General features: G+C 42.9%; 1 protein-coding gene across 8 annotated transcripts in view; it reads right to left on the bottom strand.

The window, feature by feature from the left end:
* Positions 1 to 3920: 3920 nt before the first annotated feature.
* Positions 3921 to 15489, bottom strand: part of BRSK2 (BR serine/threonine kinase 2) — a 324417-nt gene continuing 312848 nt past the window's right edge. For 6 of the 8 annotated variants that reach the window (XM_054200490.1, XM_054200493.1, XM_054200489.1 and 3 more), the window contains one exon: positions 3921 to 4144. In XM_054200490.1, coding sequence (XP_054056465.1) covers positions 3921 to 4144 — 224 coding nt within the window. The remainder of the gene's footprint in view (positions 4145 to 15489) is intronic. The other 2 variants (XM_054200495.1, XM_054200488.1) reach the window with 1 other exon arrangement.

A 15489-nucleotide genomic window follows, 5' to 3' on the forward strand; every position in this document is an offset into this window, starting at 1 on the left:
GCTCGGTCGGGGGCTGGGAGGGGACGCTGGCCGGAGGCGGCGAGCAGGGCCCAGAGGGATGGCGCCGCCGAGCTGCCGTGGGCTTGGGGCTGCCAGGTTTACCCCGGCCGTGCCGGGAAGCGCCCAGGCGGGTCTGGGGGCACGCACCAGCCAGACCTCTGAGACCAAAGTGGGGAACTGCCGGGCTCCCGTGGTCACCTGGAAGAAGTTACAAATCCAGCGGAGAGGCGAACGCCCAAAAGCTGAAGAGAGGCGTGTGACAGGCCAGCAGCCACATGAACCGACTGACCAGCCTACAAAAAAGCCCCCAAACCCAACGCAAGCCAGGGACGTACCTGATGAGCTTTGTCAAATGTATGTGATTGAGGGTGTTTCAGGCAGGAAGGGTGGAGAAATCCTTCCTATGCTAAATCTGGAAGCAACGTGAGAAGCTCAGGTTAGAGATGAGAATGATCATGAGCAGCAGCGGGATTTGGTGCAGTGGTTTCCATCCGGATCAAACCTAGGGGGTGTGTGTGATCACTCTGGAATTTGGATTAATCTTTTTCAGCATGACACTGCAGGAAACCAGGCCTACACGGCTGAACTGCCCTTGCCCATACATGGCGTGTCCGTGCCGTGAGGGTGGAGCACGCAGGGCATAGCACTGCAGATCCCGGCGCTGCGAGGAGACGACGGTCATTCCATGGCCGGGAGGATGCTGCCTTACGCGCCAGCCATCTTCAGCTCCTTTGGTGTGGAAAGCCGTGATACGGTACTTACTGGGTCTGGCACTGGCGAGAAGTCCATTTTCATGGACATAAACAGGACACTCAACAGCTGGTATCTTTACTGAATGAATTTATTGGTTTTTGAACTAAAGTTGCTCACAGTTATTTAACAAGGGATACATCAGATTTTTTTGTCCATTTTAAACCATTAAATAATGTCAGTTTGTGTCTGTATATGTGTGTGTGCGCGCGTGTGTGTCTTCAGAGTACAAAATAGGAAGGATAACAAGAGGTATTGCTTTCATTTATTCTTATATCTTGTGTAAGTAATCCCCTTCCTGCTTGTACCACATGGGTTTTGCTGATATAGGTATTTTTAAAGTATTATTATTATTTTGTATTGAAATCCCAGCCTTTTGTAGAGGTACAATGTAACAGAAGCATCAAAATCTATACACAAGGGAAGAGAAAAGAGGGAAAAGAAGGATGGGGGTGATGGGAGGGGAGCTCGGAGGAGAAGTAGAGAGAGGGCGGAGGCAGGAAAGACAACGAAAGCAAAAGAGACTAATTTACAGCAATGTCATGCAATTAAAACTGCCCCCCTCTCCTGCACCCTTGCCTCCCCCCCTCCCCAGCCATCACTCCCTGGTGTCTGACATGCACACAGCAATACGAGAGAGAAAAGTTTAAGAATAGGGAAAATAAATAAATAAATAAAACAAAAAAAATTTAAAATAAATCCCTCCCATTTGGGGGAATGGGGAAATGGGGCAAAAGTCAAAGGTCTTTGCCCCAGTTGTGTCTTTAAAAATTCTTTTTAATCTTCAAACCTATGTACAAGTAAAACTGGTCCAAGAAGGGGAAAAATGATTAAAAAAACCAACAACGACAACAACAACAAAAAAGAACTCATCCAACATTATCATTAAAAAAATAACCTTGCGATACAACATACACCCATAGGAACCCAACGAGCAGCAATCGAAGGTCATAAAAGAGCTGAACACTAATGCTAAGCCTACATTCTTAAAATCTCAGTCAAGAAGTACTTCTCACTGTGTTTTGTATTCCACGCGTAAAACCACGGTTTTTTTGTTTGTTTAACCTTTGAGCTTGGGCCAGAATAAGTTACACTTGGTCACATAACTCTTGAGGAGGAGGAAAAAAGGCAGCGATTCTTCTTTCTCAAAGTCACAAGCTGAACACTTACAGGGTTTCCGTGTCTTTTTTCCTCCTCCTCCCCAAAATAAATAAGAATCCATGTTGCCTCTACACAGTTATTAAACAGAAGATATATCTAACAGCTTATTTTTTTAAATATATATATATGTATATATAAATAACTGAGACCTAATAACTGAAACACAAAAAAAAAAGGTCCCCATCCACCCAGCCCCACCCTCCTCCCCTTCGAAAAAACCAAACCAAAAAAAAAACTTTATAAAAATATCTTGCAGTAATTTTTAAAGTTTACAGTAGCTTCGTGATTAAGTCTCCCATTGCCCTGACTCCACCTTGTCTTGCTCTGATGAACTAAGTGCCAGTAATTTGCACACACACACACACAGGAAATAAAACCCAAGATAAGTCTCTTTTCTTCCTCCTCTTCATCTTCTTTTTTTTTCTTTTTTTTTTTTCTTTTTTTTTAGAAAAAAATCACCCAAGCCAACAAATGAAACTGATAACTTAAAGAAATAATAATAATACTGATATCAATGCAGCACTAGCAACACAACAATTGCCTCTAAATGCAGGGTGTGGTGGAGGATCCAGCTGGTCGAAGAAGGTCCCAGCGCGGTGGCACAGTGGCAGGGAGTTGACAGGTGGGGAGGAAGGTGTCGAAGGAGGAGCAGCAGTAGCAGCAGCGGCAACTGTGCCCGGTGGCGGGAGAGACAGTCCTTGGCAGAGTCTTGTCCCTCTTCTTTGCTACCAGAAGTTGCCTTTTCCCTAAGTTTTAATGTTTTGTTTGTATGTGTTTATTCATTGAACCCCCTCTCCCTCCTAAGTTTACTCCTTTCCCCTTCCAGCAGGTCAAAAAAGCAAAATGATACAGTATAAAAAAACCAATTGTTTTGTATATATATGTATGTATGTATGTATATTTATATATAAATATACACACATATATACATGTATATATAAAAAAAGGGGCAAAAGAAAAGGAAAAGGTGGTGGGGAGAAAAAGAAGGTTAAGAAAATCCCGTGATGAAGCTCCCCAATATTGTCTTGGTTCAACGCTTAGTTTTGAGTTGCTCCTGGCTGGTTTCTGATGAGAACGCGCTCTGGATTCATGAAACACTGTGGTCCCGCTACGCCCATCTCCTTCCCCACACCCCCCCCGCTCCGGGCTGAGTTCACCTGCGCGGACAGAAGTTGCCAAGGGTAAAGGTTTCACTCCAACAATTTGCAACCTCCTTTCAGCCCAGACTCTGCAATCCCATAACTGAGCAGATCTCTCTTGTGGAGCACCAAAAAAGAAAAAAGAGGGGGGGGGACAAAAAAAAAAAAAAAAAGGCGTGCACTGGGGAGGTGTTTGGGGAGAAGTGGGGGAGAAACCCACTTCCTGAATGGAGAGGGGAGGCTGGGAACCTCAAACAGGACTGGTCCTTGGACAGTCTACATCGGTTGCCTTCCGTCAACAAGTGTCCGCAGAGCACAGAAGGTGAAGCCGTGGCTGACATGTTAACTTTTCGGGATAATTCCTGGTAGCAGAGCGGAAACAAGTGGTGTCGTCAGAAACACAGAGAGAGCATGAACAGAACAAGAAACAAAACAAAAGAAAACAAAAAATAATAATAATAAAAAAACCCAAAAAACCAGGAAGGAGAAAAAAAGCAAAACATTCAAAAAAAGGGAGGAAAAAAAAAAACCAATCGAAAAAACCACAACCCAAGATCTGGTGAACTGGGTTTGTCATCTGTGCTACCTTTTCTTTTCTTTCTTTTCTTTTCATTCTTTCATTCGTTTGTTTTTGTGTTTGTTTCTGAGATATATATTATATATCATATATAAATATATATATGTATATATATACAGTCATTCCTTCATACAAAATTTGTCTATAGACAGTTTTGTACTGTTGTGGCAAGGTATATACATCCTTCTAGTTTAGAGGCTAGCTTGCTAAGGAATATTCTTTCATTCTTTCTTGCTTTTTTGTTTTTGTTTTTGTTTTTTTTTTCTAAGTTATTTAATTTTTTATGTGTTTATTTAAGGTTGGTCTTGTAGGCCGACTGATGAGACCATCTTTGCCTTGTCTTTGCCAGCAGGGTACTTATTGTCTCCTCTAGACCCATAGTCATTAGAACCGGAATCGCTCCGCTTGCTGTTTGCGCTATGCTTGGTTGGCGTGCCGGGGGGATGGCTCACCTGCCCGTTCTTCTCGTCTGAAAAAAGTTGTTTAATTACGTCAAAGAAGTTACTCAATGGGCTGCCTGGGTACACAAAACAGAGGAGACAAAAAAAGAAAGAAAGAAAGAAAGAAAAGAAAGAAAAAAAAAAACGAGAGGGAAAGAGAGAGAAAAAGAGGAGAGAAAGAGAGAGAACAAACAAACAAATGAACAATGGGGTTTTTAACGAGAAGAACATGATGAGGAGATCCAGAGCCACGTGCGTGGGGGTGTGTGGGGGATGAAGACAATGAGCAGGAAGAGGAAGAGTGTTTAGGATGGGACACCTACAGAAATAAAGAGACTGGGAGCATAAAGCACCTGGGGGAAAGGTCCTAGTTTTCTCCTGAGTGGGGGAGCATTGCTGTCTCACCTCATAGGAGGACACAGTGCCATCTTGCCGAAATAGTTCAGTCTACTGCTTGGAGTCACTTGGCCACTCCGCACTGAAACACCGGTGAATGCAATGCTGGATACAGGCAAATCCCATCTCACTGCTGCTGTTACAAACACGGGGTATTTGGATGTGGTGGCCACCTGATGCCGAGCCCTCTGGCTACACCAGGCATTAGGCTTTCTTTGCTTGCATTTTATTTCTTTCTGAATATCACCTTGCGTGCCTTTCAGTCACTAAGCCTGAAGCACCTGAGTGCAAGGGAAACAGTATTGAAAAATGAGCTACGGCTGACATGAGTATTGCCATCTGCATGTGTGGTTTGCGACTTGTACTTGCAAGCTTCTAAGCACCTTTAGATCCGTCTTACAACAGGTTCCTGGAAATAAAGATGCTGAACGCATTGTGGAAGCAGGCTGTTAGGCATCTAACTATTTCTGGGACCTAGCAGGGACAAGAACTACTTCCTCATCGTCCTGAATTTATGTTCTCTCTCCAGTACAGCCTCGATGACACAGACATTCACTCCAGTGGAGTTAGGAGCCAGAGAGGGGTGTAAGGTTGCATGCTGGTAGAACAGACCTCTCATTAAGCCAGCCACTGGAGCAGGCTGCAGTATTAACATGGGTTGGGCACTATGCACGTGAATACAACCTTTCACGCCATTTGGACTTCCAGGCAGCAGGGCTGTATGCTGTTAATCTAGTCCTATGTCAGAGGATGTGTGGAAGGCCATACCTGAGGAAGGGCTCTGGGGCGCTACTGAGGGAAAGGGACCAGCTACTACTGGAAAGGCAGCCTTTTTGCAGGCATTTCTAGTCCCTTTTAATTTTCTTGGACTGGGGGGATTAATCTTGATCAGACATAGAAAGGGTCACACTAAACTCTCTGATCATAGATATTGAAGGTGTTTTTTACCTAATGCACACCATGGAGGCGATGCCTGTTCGTGATCATTAAAACCCCATGATGCTTATCTCAATGTTGGGCTGTTGGCTCCATAGTTCTAACAAATTCAAATCATTTATATCCCAACTAAGTAATTTCATTCTCCAGCTCCCAGAAGGAAATGGGCTCCTTGTATCTGCCTTCCAGTGCTGTGGTGTGCTGTGAAGAGTAGAACCTTTCATCCCCAAGATGGGAACATTCATTTGGGAGCAAAGGGGTTTCTTCATAGCAGAGATTGCCATCTATCCACAGCTGGGGGACACTGGTGGCTTGGTAATATATTTCCCTTCAATTTCATTACAAATGTAAGCAAACCAGTTACTATAGCAGGCAAGTACTTCCTGTGCACGGTAGCTTCTCTGAAGAGCTTGTTGAGTGCTTTCTTATTCTCTAATGGAAAACGATAGACAGACATCAACTGCTCTTATACAAAGAAAGAGGAAATATATACAGTATTTGTGCCCTGCAAAGCTGAACGTGTTACTCTTTTTTTTCCTGCCCCGTGCTAACCAGGTAGTCGCTGCTTTCCTCTGCATGTTAACAGGCATTGAGAAAAATTACATGGGTGGCATATACAGTGAAGGATCTCTATCTTATTCATCTAATTCATTCCTTGTCTTCCTCTGCTTGCTGCTTTGTGGTTAACTTGCTGCTGGCCCTGGTTCTGCCTGTGCATTCAGTTACACCCAATGCCACAAGCAAATGGCTGTTAGTTTCTGGAAGGGCATCACTCGCCTAACTGTCTGGAGCCTTAGAGATGGGCCCAAACAAACAGCCAGGCAAAGCACGCATCTCAATTTTGGGCTAAAAAGAGAAGAACTATCAAACTCAGTTGTTTCGGGGTGAGACCTCCGTGAGTTCCATCTGCTTCCTTCCACAGGCATCCAAGTGCTTCGGAAGGGGGACAACTGCTCCACATCTATAACTTCTATTTCAGAGATTTCCCTAAGCCTCCCTAAAACTGTTTTAGGTTTGTGGGCGTATGCTCTGCTCAGACTTGTTTCTATCTGCTCAGACTCATTTCTACTTCTTTTTCAATGAAAAGGAAGAAAAACAGAAAGCAAACACTCAGCCTTGAATGCCGGAATGTGGGCAGATCTGGTTCTTATGTGGCTTTGGACCCCTCATCTTCATAAGCAAATGGAGTCAGCAGAGAGAATGAAAAAGAGCACTGAAAAAAATGCTGGAGAGGGAAAGACTGCTAGGTTGGGAGAAAAGGGGAGGGAAATATCTCTAGTTATTCAGCTGAGCAGTTTATTCAACAAGCTTAGAGGGAAAGAAGAAGGCAGAGTAAGCAGGGCTCTGCAGGAGTCGAGGAAGTTTTTTGTTTTCACGTAGACAGGAACAGTAGACAAAAGTACAACTTGCAAGAATGGAGCAATAAAACATTTTTAAAATTATATATCTTGTATTTGCTGAGTCCCGATACAAGATTTTTAATCATCCTATTAAAATATGCAGCTCCTGTTTCATCCACCCTTTCTCCTCCCCATGACCTACTGGCTTTCAAGTGCCTGGAGATTTATTGCAGCAAAAGTATTTAACAGTCTGCTTTTCTTTGCCTGTATCACTACTGGATTCCTTACAATCAGCATTTTCAGGTAAAATTTTAATGGGAGGTAAGAAATCCTCAGGGATGTTTAAAGAGTGCTATTGAAAAATAAAATAGGCCATTTCACTAACCCTTTCCTTCCTTTGCCTTTTGTAGTATCTTGACTTGTAATTAAATAGTAGGTAATAATGCTCTCTTATCCTGCAGTCAAGAAAGAACCGATCCTACACCAAACCATACAGATAACCACTGCACTGATGTTGTCTACCTGACAGCTTGTTAGCCCGCTCTTGGGCTGGTCTAGATACTGGTCTTTGGGATGACATAGAGTCCTCACGTTTTTCTCTGGAGATATGTAAACATGGGCCAGCTATGCTGGAAGCATGAAAATGGTGCATGGTGTTGCTCCTCTTGGTTCTCAGTTCCCTTTGGGTTTATACATCCAGTAAAACAAGACTTGAAAATGCAGCTGACAATGGATTAGAATAGCTTTTTCAGCAATGTTCCACTCCTAGCATTCAGTGCAAAAAGCGATACGCTCTTACACCTGTAAGTCCATCTGGGGCCTCAAAAAAGGCTGCCTCTCTTATTTCAGTAAGTGAGATGACATCCCATTTCCTCTGGACAGGGATGACGGTTTGGCTCACTGATTCTTCAAAACTTCCCTGGTGTTTCATGCATCTGTAACTAAGGTCTTCATTCCCCTTGAGGGCAAATGTTCATCAACACAGAGCAAAGAAGGCATGAAGGGTAGCAAGGGTGAGAAACCGTGAGAAGGATCAGAGGCAGGAGGGGAGGTTCAGAGCATTAGGTTTACATCTAGTAGGAGGAAATGGATATGTGCATTTTTGAGTTAGACCAAGGAGCTGTATGCTGCAAGATCGGCAAGGGGAATGGGTTTGAAAACAAGCATTGGAGCTTATGGAAGGGTCATGTATTGAAGGGATGCTAGAGAAATGCACCTGTGTGCAGCGCTGTCACGGCCAAATATCATGAAAGAAGTCACAACTGTGAATGCATCTGAATAACAGGCACTAGAAGGAGAAACGGGGCTGGAGACAGACGCACAAATGTAAAAGGAAGCTGGGCAGGTGGCTTGTATCACCCCTCACAGTCCTCAGTTTTTCATCTGTTGTTCTTAGGAGGTCTGTCTGCCATTGACCTAGCCCCAGTGGTGTCACAGGTTTGAGAAGCAAAGTGGAACTGGAGCACCCAGGTAAGAGAGGAAAGAGAAAATGAGGTGATTGACTCCAGGCACCAGAAGTGACACCAGGAAAGGATGCGCCTTGCAAAGACCCTGCCCTGACCTTGCCCTGACCCTCAGAGTCCTCCATGGAAAATAACAGGAGGTGGTGAACAAGCAGCTTCAGGACAAGCCTGGAGGCTTCGGTCACTGATTAGAGCCTGCTGTTTTGTAACATTTTAAGACAGTCAGATGAAACTTGTTCCTCTTTTCGTTGAAGCAAATAGCAACATTCCCATTGGCTTATTGGAAGCAAACCCTGAGGAAGCAAATCCTTCTCCTGTGAAACCATCTCTCTGGAGTCTATGTATTTTTAATGCACTAATCCTTGTGGTACTGAACACAAAGTTGCACAAAACAAATATGCCATCTGTGGGATAATCCTCTGCCTTTCCTTTATGTATAGCCTGAGAAATTTTGTGTTTATGCATTTTTAGCTTAGGCTTTGTGAGAAACTAAGGTCTCCAGAAAAGACAGGTCTCCACTGGAAACAGAGACACCCTTTGTCAACCTGCCTTCCCATATTCCTTCCCTTGTTGCTTTCACATCCTTTCTGAGTTTCTTCTGCCTGCCTCTGCTACTGGGGTTTTCTTCCTATACTCATTCTTTTCTTTTCACCCCTTGTCTTTTTCATCCCTAGCTTGCCCTGTATTTCGATAGCAGCTGTGGTTTCAGTGAGTCATCTAACAAAAATCCAAGTCCTTTCACATAAAGTATTGAAACACTCTCTTGATGGGTGATAATCCATTCCATTTCATACCCATTTTGCTACTTTGACAGAGTTCTAGTCCTCTTTGTTAAGACTAGGCATTTTTTGCCTGTTTGCTTGGTTTCTGTTGGCAGAGTCCCACTGCCTTCAAAAACAGAAGACTTAAAATATATAACCCACTCCAAAAGTATATGGGATGACATAAAGATAAAAGCAACCTCTTCCTCTTTGTTTAGTTGTAATATCATGTAGAGGTCTTCCTCCAGACTAAAGAGCCCCTCGCCTAGGCATTGTACAAATACGGATCAGAGATATGCCTCAATGAGCTCACGGACTACTGAAGAAGGCTACAGAAAGATTTTTTTTCTCCTTTAACGGTTGGATGTATGAGGCTTCCCTCTAGACTGCAGAAGGGTGACAGAAAGGCCATTGCAATGTCTTGCTGGAGGCCGTCACGCAGAACTTCCTCCTAGGGTGAATTCATCCTAGGCCACTTGAAGTGAGCTGAAGAAACTGCAGAAATCCCAAGAGGGTACTTGTCTAAAAATACAGGAAGTCAGGAAAGTATTTTGAGAGACACAGATGTGGTTTTCACTGGATTTATAAATTGTCACAACAGGTTGACCAGAACAAGTTTTCCCATTTATTTTTTTCCCCAGTTAGTTACCTAATGGGACAGCTGTTTTGATTTCATTTCAGTTTAGGACTAGAAAATGGAGACAGACAGTCCACAGAACAACCCCAGTTTCTTAGCAGGACACCTAAATTGCAATTGGGAAAGGTGACTTCCAAAGGTAACAACAGAGCTTATTTTCCAGAGTCCTTAGACTCTGCTTGTAAAAATGCCAACTGAAAACAGTGTTTGGAGAAACAGACTGCTGGTAGGAACTACTCAGATTATCACACACTGTTAGCACAGGTGTCCATGCTACCAGCAGAAGATGGGAACTTTCAGTCGCTACACACTTGGACAGATCTGAACAACCGACCTGACATTTAAATGCTCTATAATCCAGCCTTGTTCTTACTCCCCTAAAACATCCCATCTCCTCTGCAGGAGGGTGGCCCAATATTTGTGACTAGCCAGATGCATCCAGATGGCAATTCTGCCTCTGTCTTGCGTATTTTCTTTCTCTCCCTCATGGACGCACAGAGAAGCTGAGATCCAGTTCAGCCTCTCCTGTCCCAGACAATATAACTGAGACAGGTAGCTCTTGGGTAATGCATTAGAGAATGGTGAACACAGGCAGCAAAGACCCAAATAGATGAGGAATATCTCCTTGCTGCTACCTTCTGCAGAGCTAAGAGTGGGTAATTAATCAGAAAACAAACGTGTCCATTACTGATGAATAGCTCTGGCAAATGCAGCACCACCACATAACATTCAAGAAAGGAGACATGATGATGGAGAGGAGGGAATTATACATTCCTTTGGACAGCTGGTGGCACTGAAAGAGCAGGCAAAGATAGTGGTGGGATGAAGAGATGCCAGATTCTGTTGTGGAATCATGCTGTTCCGGCAAATTGGCTGGTAAAGGACTCAGCCCAAGAATTCTTTGCATCTGCCTGCCCTTTTACAAAGATCTCTCTGCACAAGTGTGTGCTGAGAGGGGAGGCTGACGACCTACACTAGTAAAGCCACAGCAGATGACAGTATTGCTGCTACCCATTCTCCTAGAGACTTCTGCTGTTTCATTCCAATTTCTCGTCTATAAAAATGTCAGAAATGTATTGTCACTTAATAATATGATTTTGTCCTTTCCTGCCAGATGGATGGTTCAAGTATGATCTTATGGGCTTTAAGTTCTCTGACCTGTTACTAAGGAACGAACGACTTGTGTATGCTGGCGAAATGTTGCCTCCTCATTTCCTCTGAATCAATCCCTTCAAAATAGGATTTTATATTCTGGGGAGGCCGTCTCAAATTTAGCTTAGTACAGCAAGCAAATATTCACATGGAGTATCCTGAAGCACTGCCTGCCATAAATAAAATACTGTGACCTTAATTGAGAGAGCGATATCTGTGTTTTCTTCATTAGCTATTATTACAGACAAAGAGGAAAAGATCTTGTATTGGACAGTAAAAATCTAGCCATAGCTGTCAAAACAGAATCTGACATGTACCACATAGTTCAATACATCTGGATTCATCTTTAGTGCCAAGCTGCCATTGTTGTTGCTACCTTCTTCTACAGTGCAAAAACATGAGTCATGAATTAGAAAAGAAACGTGTCCCCAATACAACACTGGAATGGTGTCCCCAATACAACACTAGACTACAGCATGGGGAGAGTCAGCCATCCATTTGGACAGCAAAGGATACTAGTAGAATGGGCAAGGACAACTGGGAAACCTGGCTTGAACTCTTTGGAAAATCTGACCTATCTTACTTATTGTGACCCACCCATTATGAATGAATATATGATCTTTCAGGTGGGTCTTCTTCCTTTTAACTCTCATTTGGGTCACAATTTAGACAGAAGAATGAGCCATGCTCAGAAAGACCAGTAGCCAGGACATTTTTAAGAAGTGCTAATGAAAAACCATATTGTTCTGACTACCTCACAGTGTTAACGGTGAGAAAAGACTTTCAGCTGGGAGGGCAGCGTACATTTTTTCCCGCAGGTTTCAGCATCAGTGCCATCAGTTACGACTTTATGAATGCAAATCACCAACCTCCTCTTCCATCAAATAGCTACTTTGTGATTAGCAGGATTACTCTAATTAATGCCAATATGGATCAGGATCACTTCCAAGAGCACCAAATCCAGATATTCACTGCTGCTAGTAACACCAGCAGTCTCTAAATTAGCACTCACAAAGCTACATGCTGCAATTGCAACCCAAATGTGATGTAACCAGTTTTAAACTACAAAATGTCTCCTAATTTCTCAAGTAGCTTGGGATGCTATTGACATGGGCTTGCGTCTGTATGAATCAAACTCTGATTGCAAGGAGCTATGAAGAGAAGCCTTTACTGCAGTGCAATTGCTCTCTGTGCCCACAGGATGATTGGCCATGGGGGACAAGGTCAGATGGCTCTGAACAGGAAGCTATGTCAAGTCCTAAACACTGGAAGGAAGAGATTTGAGTGAGATATATTGGAAAGATATGAAAGGCAAGTGGATTTGCTGTGCTTCTGCTTTGATCAGATCATTTTAGCAATAGCCACTGGTACACATAAAGATCCATAAAGTTTTTTGTTTAACTCTGGTGCCAAGAATCAAGGTTTTGAATTGCAAGTGGCAACACAGGATGTTTAAGAATAAACACAAGGTCTTCTGGCCAGCCTGTTGCCACAGGGTTATGGTCTAAGACTTTGCAGGAACGTATGTTTGTGCAGTGCCTAACACAACAGCATGATTTGACTGGAGCTGCACTAGTTATACATACTAACCTTTTCCTCCTCTTATCATCACCCAGATCCACAGAAGTGCCACTGATGTAACTGAAGACTTTCCTGAAAGTCATGAGGGACGGAAAGCAACAAGCAAAGATTGCCCCACTTGGAAACAGAATTCAGACCCAGACAGCTACACTGTGGAGACTGGAAAGTTTACAGGCTCCCTGGTATGTGTTTCTCAGAAGGTAAAGTCAAGAATAAGGCAGGCTTTTCAGAGCTTTCTGCCAGCAGCCAGCACCTTGGCAAAACATACTTACCAAGGACTCCAAAAAACTGGGGATGGCTGGGAAAGGGAGCTACAAAGGCTATACACCAGCTTTACTACTAAGTCAACGACCCAAAGAAATCCTCAGCTCACTATTTAAAGGACTTAAAGTCATTGAAGTCTGTAAAGACAGACTCTTTTCTGAACAAGGACTACTGAAATGGCACTGTGGGTTTCTGTGTGGTGTATATCAATGGCTCCAGATCTGATGTGCTCAATCTACAATGATACTTGCTTTCTAATTCCCAGCTTTGTGGTTGAAGCTGGAGGGCTTTTCAGTTTGGGTATTATCTTGATTTTTTTTTTTAATATAAAGGCTCTACAGAACCTAGCAGAACCTTATTGTCGATTATACAACCTATTCTTTGGTGAGATAGACATAAATACCAGATTAGATGGCAGTAAACAGTTCTCTCAATCCTGCCTCAAAAGAAACAGAATCCAGCCCGTTCTTTTACAGCTGTGTTGATTTTATAAGGCTTAACAGCAGTACATAAAGTGGTAAAGCTTATTTGCCACTAAACTGATTTGGTTCTATATACACAGAAGGAATAGATCAGCTAAGTCGGAAAGTATCACTCTTATAGGCAGTTTTCAGGTTACAGCTGCATTTTAAATTTAAAGGTTTTAATTTTTACAAGGTAAATTTTATCTTGTGAACAGATATGAAAGACTTCATGGAAATGAAATTAGTCTTTCTGACAACAGAAATGCCCGTTCCCCTGCTGAAATGGGTGGTAACATAAAATATTTCATCCCAATGTGCATTTCAACTTCATTACAAGCCAAATTATTTTCTTCTATTGTGAAATATTAAGAGTTGGCAGCAGTTTTCTAGTGTGCACAGGTAGGGTTGATACAACAGCTGTTAAGTCATTTGGATATTGGCAGCTCCTATGACATACCTCTGCTGTTCAACGTTAGCTTGTTTTTCAACGCCAATGGCTATATGCAAAATCACTTCTCAGATTGATGACCACTGCTGGCAGAAGATGAGATAACATTTAAAGGACTAAATAAATTTGCCTTCCTGTTAATTACAACATTCAATGGTTTCTAGTGGGTGAAAAGATGTTCCTTATTCCCACCAGAGCTTTCACATGGCTGAGCCAGGCATAAAGCATCTGATTAGTTCTTCCCACTCCATTGTTAACTCTTTGGCAAAAATGACCCTTGTGCTCAGTCTCAGAATATGGAACTATGATGAGGTCACAAAAACATATGGTATAGTTTTTCTTACACTATTTGTTATTACTAGATAAACATTGTGTCAACTTCACAGAGAGTTCCCGGTCCTCAAAGTCATAGAGGACAGTTTGCCAATAAAAGGCTAAATTCCCTTTTACTCCCATCTAAATTGTGGGTGAGCTCTCCTGCACACAAAATAGCTCTTCACTCATATAAGACCATGGAATTCAGCTTGGTGCAGTCACCACTGCTTATGTTGTGTGTGAGCGAACCAACAGGAATATGATTTAAAGGAAGCAGCACCATTAAACCCCTATAACCCAGCCTTTCTCTTCTCTGGAGATATATATATATGTATATATATGCACACATATATATACGTGCTTTGTCTGTGTTGTAGCTGCCACAACATAGTCTCTCTGCTGGCATTCACCTTGTCCTCTTTGTCCCTTGTTGGATTGATACTGACGCTTGACAGCTGGAGGCCCTGCCTGAACTGGGAGTGAGCGGTAATGCTCTCTATCTAGAGAACGCAGAGTACTGGCTGGTTATCTGTATAGCTCAGTTAACTTGCAAGCAATCAGTAGAATCAGCATTTTCATATTTTTTCATAAGATGTGAGTGCCAGATCCAGGCAAGAAACAAAGGCTTGAGGGAGAAGAGGGATTTGCTGTCTGATGACTTCAAGAAGAAGCTGGAGGTCTGCCTGCAACTTAAATGAGTCTTCATGAGGAGATCAGAAATGGTATAAGCCAGAAAACTCAAACAAGAAATCAAACGAGCTCCTTTCAGAGCAAAGGAAAAACTCCCCCAGCAAAGCTGCAACTTAAGGGAAAGAAATCTGAAATACAGGAAACGGGCCAAATTCTGCCTCAGTCACACACACATAAACCTACTATTATCTCCATCATGACAATTTTCCTTTGTTGTTACAGACTCCACAACAACTTCAGAACAACTTTCCTCAGTTTATGAAGAGATGACGCAGAAGTCACAGGTCCAGCTGGCGAGGGCTACTAGCTCAGTGATCGCTTCCTCAACAGCTTGTGTTCCCTTTCACACAGACATCTGAATTCAACCTAGATATCAGAATGGAAATCTAAAGAGAATGGAGTCCTATTGTACAGAAACTTTCTGTACAAGATACAAGAAATAAGACAAAACCCTCTCATAGTATTTCCATGAGAGGAAATACTATGGAAATAGTATTCCACTATTGTACTTGGAGGAGTCTGTAGGGGCACAGGTAATGAAAGAAAGAATACAGTCCCTGTGTGCATAGAGGGGAGGGAAGGCAAGGAACAAGTTAACCAAAATTCACGGAACCCCACGCAAGTTGAGCTGCAAGTCTTGCAGGAAACTCTTTTTTTTCCCCCGCATTCCTAGCAAAATTCTGAATCTCCAGTAGGCTCACTACTCCTCCAGCTAGAGACACAACATCCTTCCCCAAGACCAGACTGGAACTATGACAATTCACACTATCTAAGTGTCTGACAGATAATATGCAGCATGTCTTATGGAAGATTTAAAAGGGTCTTACCCCAAGGATATCTGGGGAAGAAGGGAGTGGATGCACAAGGGAATTAAATAACATAGCAACCCTGTCGCAATAAATAGCAAGAAACCAAGGGAGACAGCAGCTAGCAGGGCAGCATTCAGCTTCACTACAGAAAAAAGGACTGAAGAAT

Source organism: Rissa tridactyla, chromosome 4 (assembly GCF_028500815.1).
Source record: "Rissa tridactyla isolate bRisTri1 chromosome 4, bRisTri1.patW.cur.20221130, whole genome shotgun sequence".
NCBI lineage: Eukaryota > Metazoa > Chordata > Aves > Charadriiformes > Laridae > Rissa > Rissa tridactyla.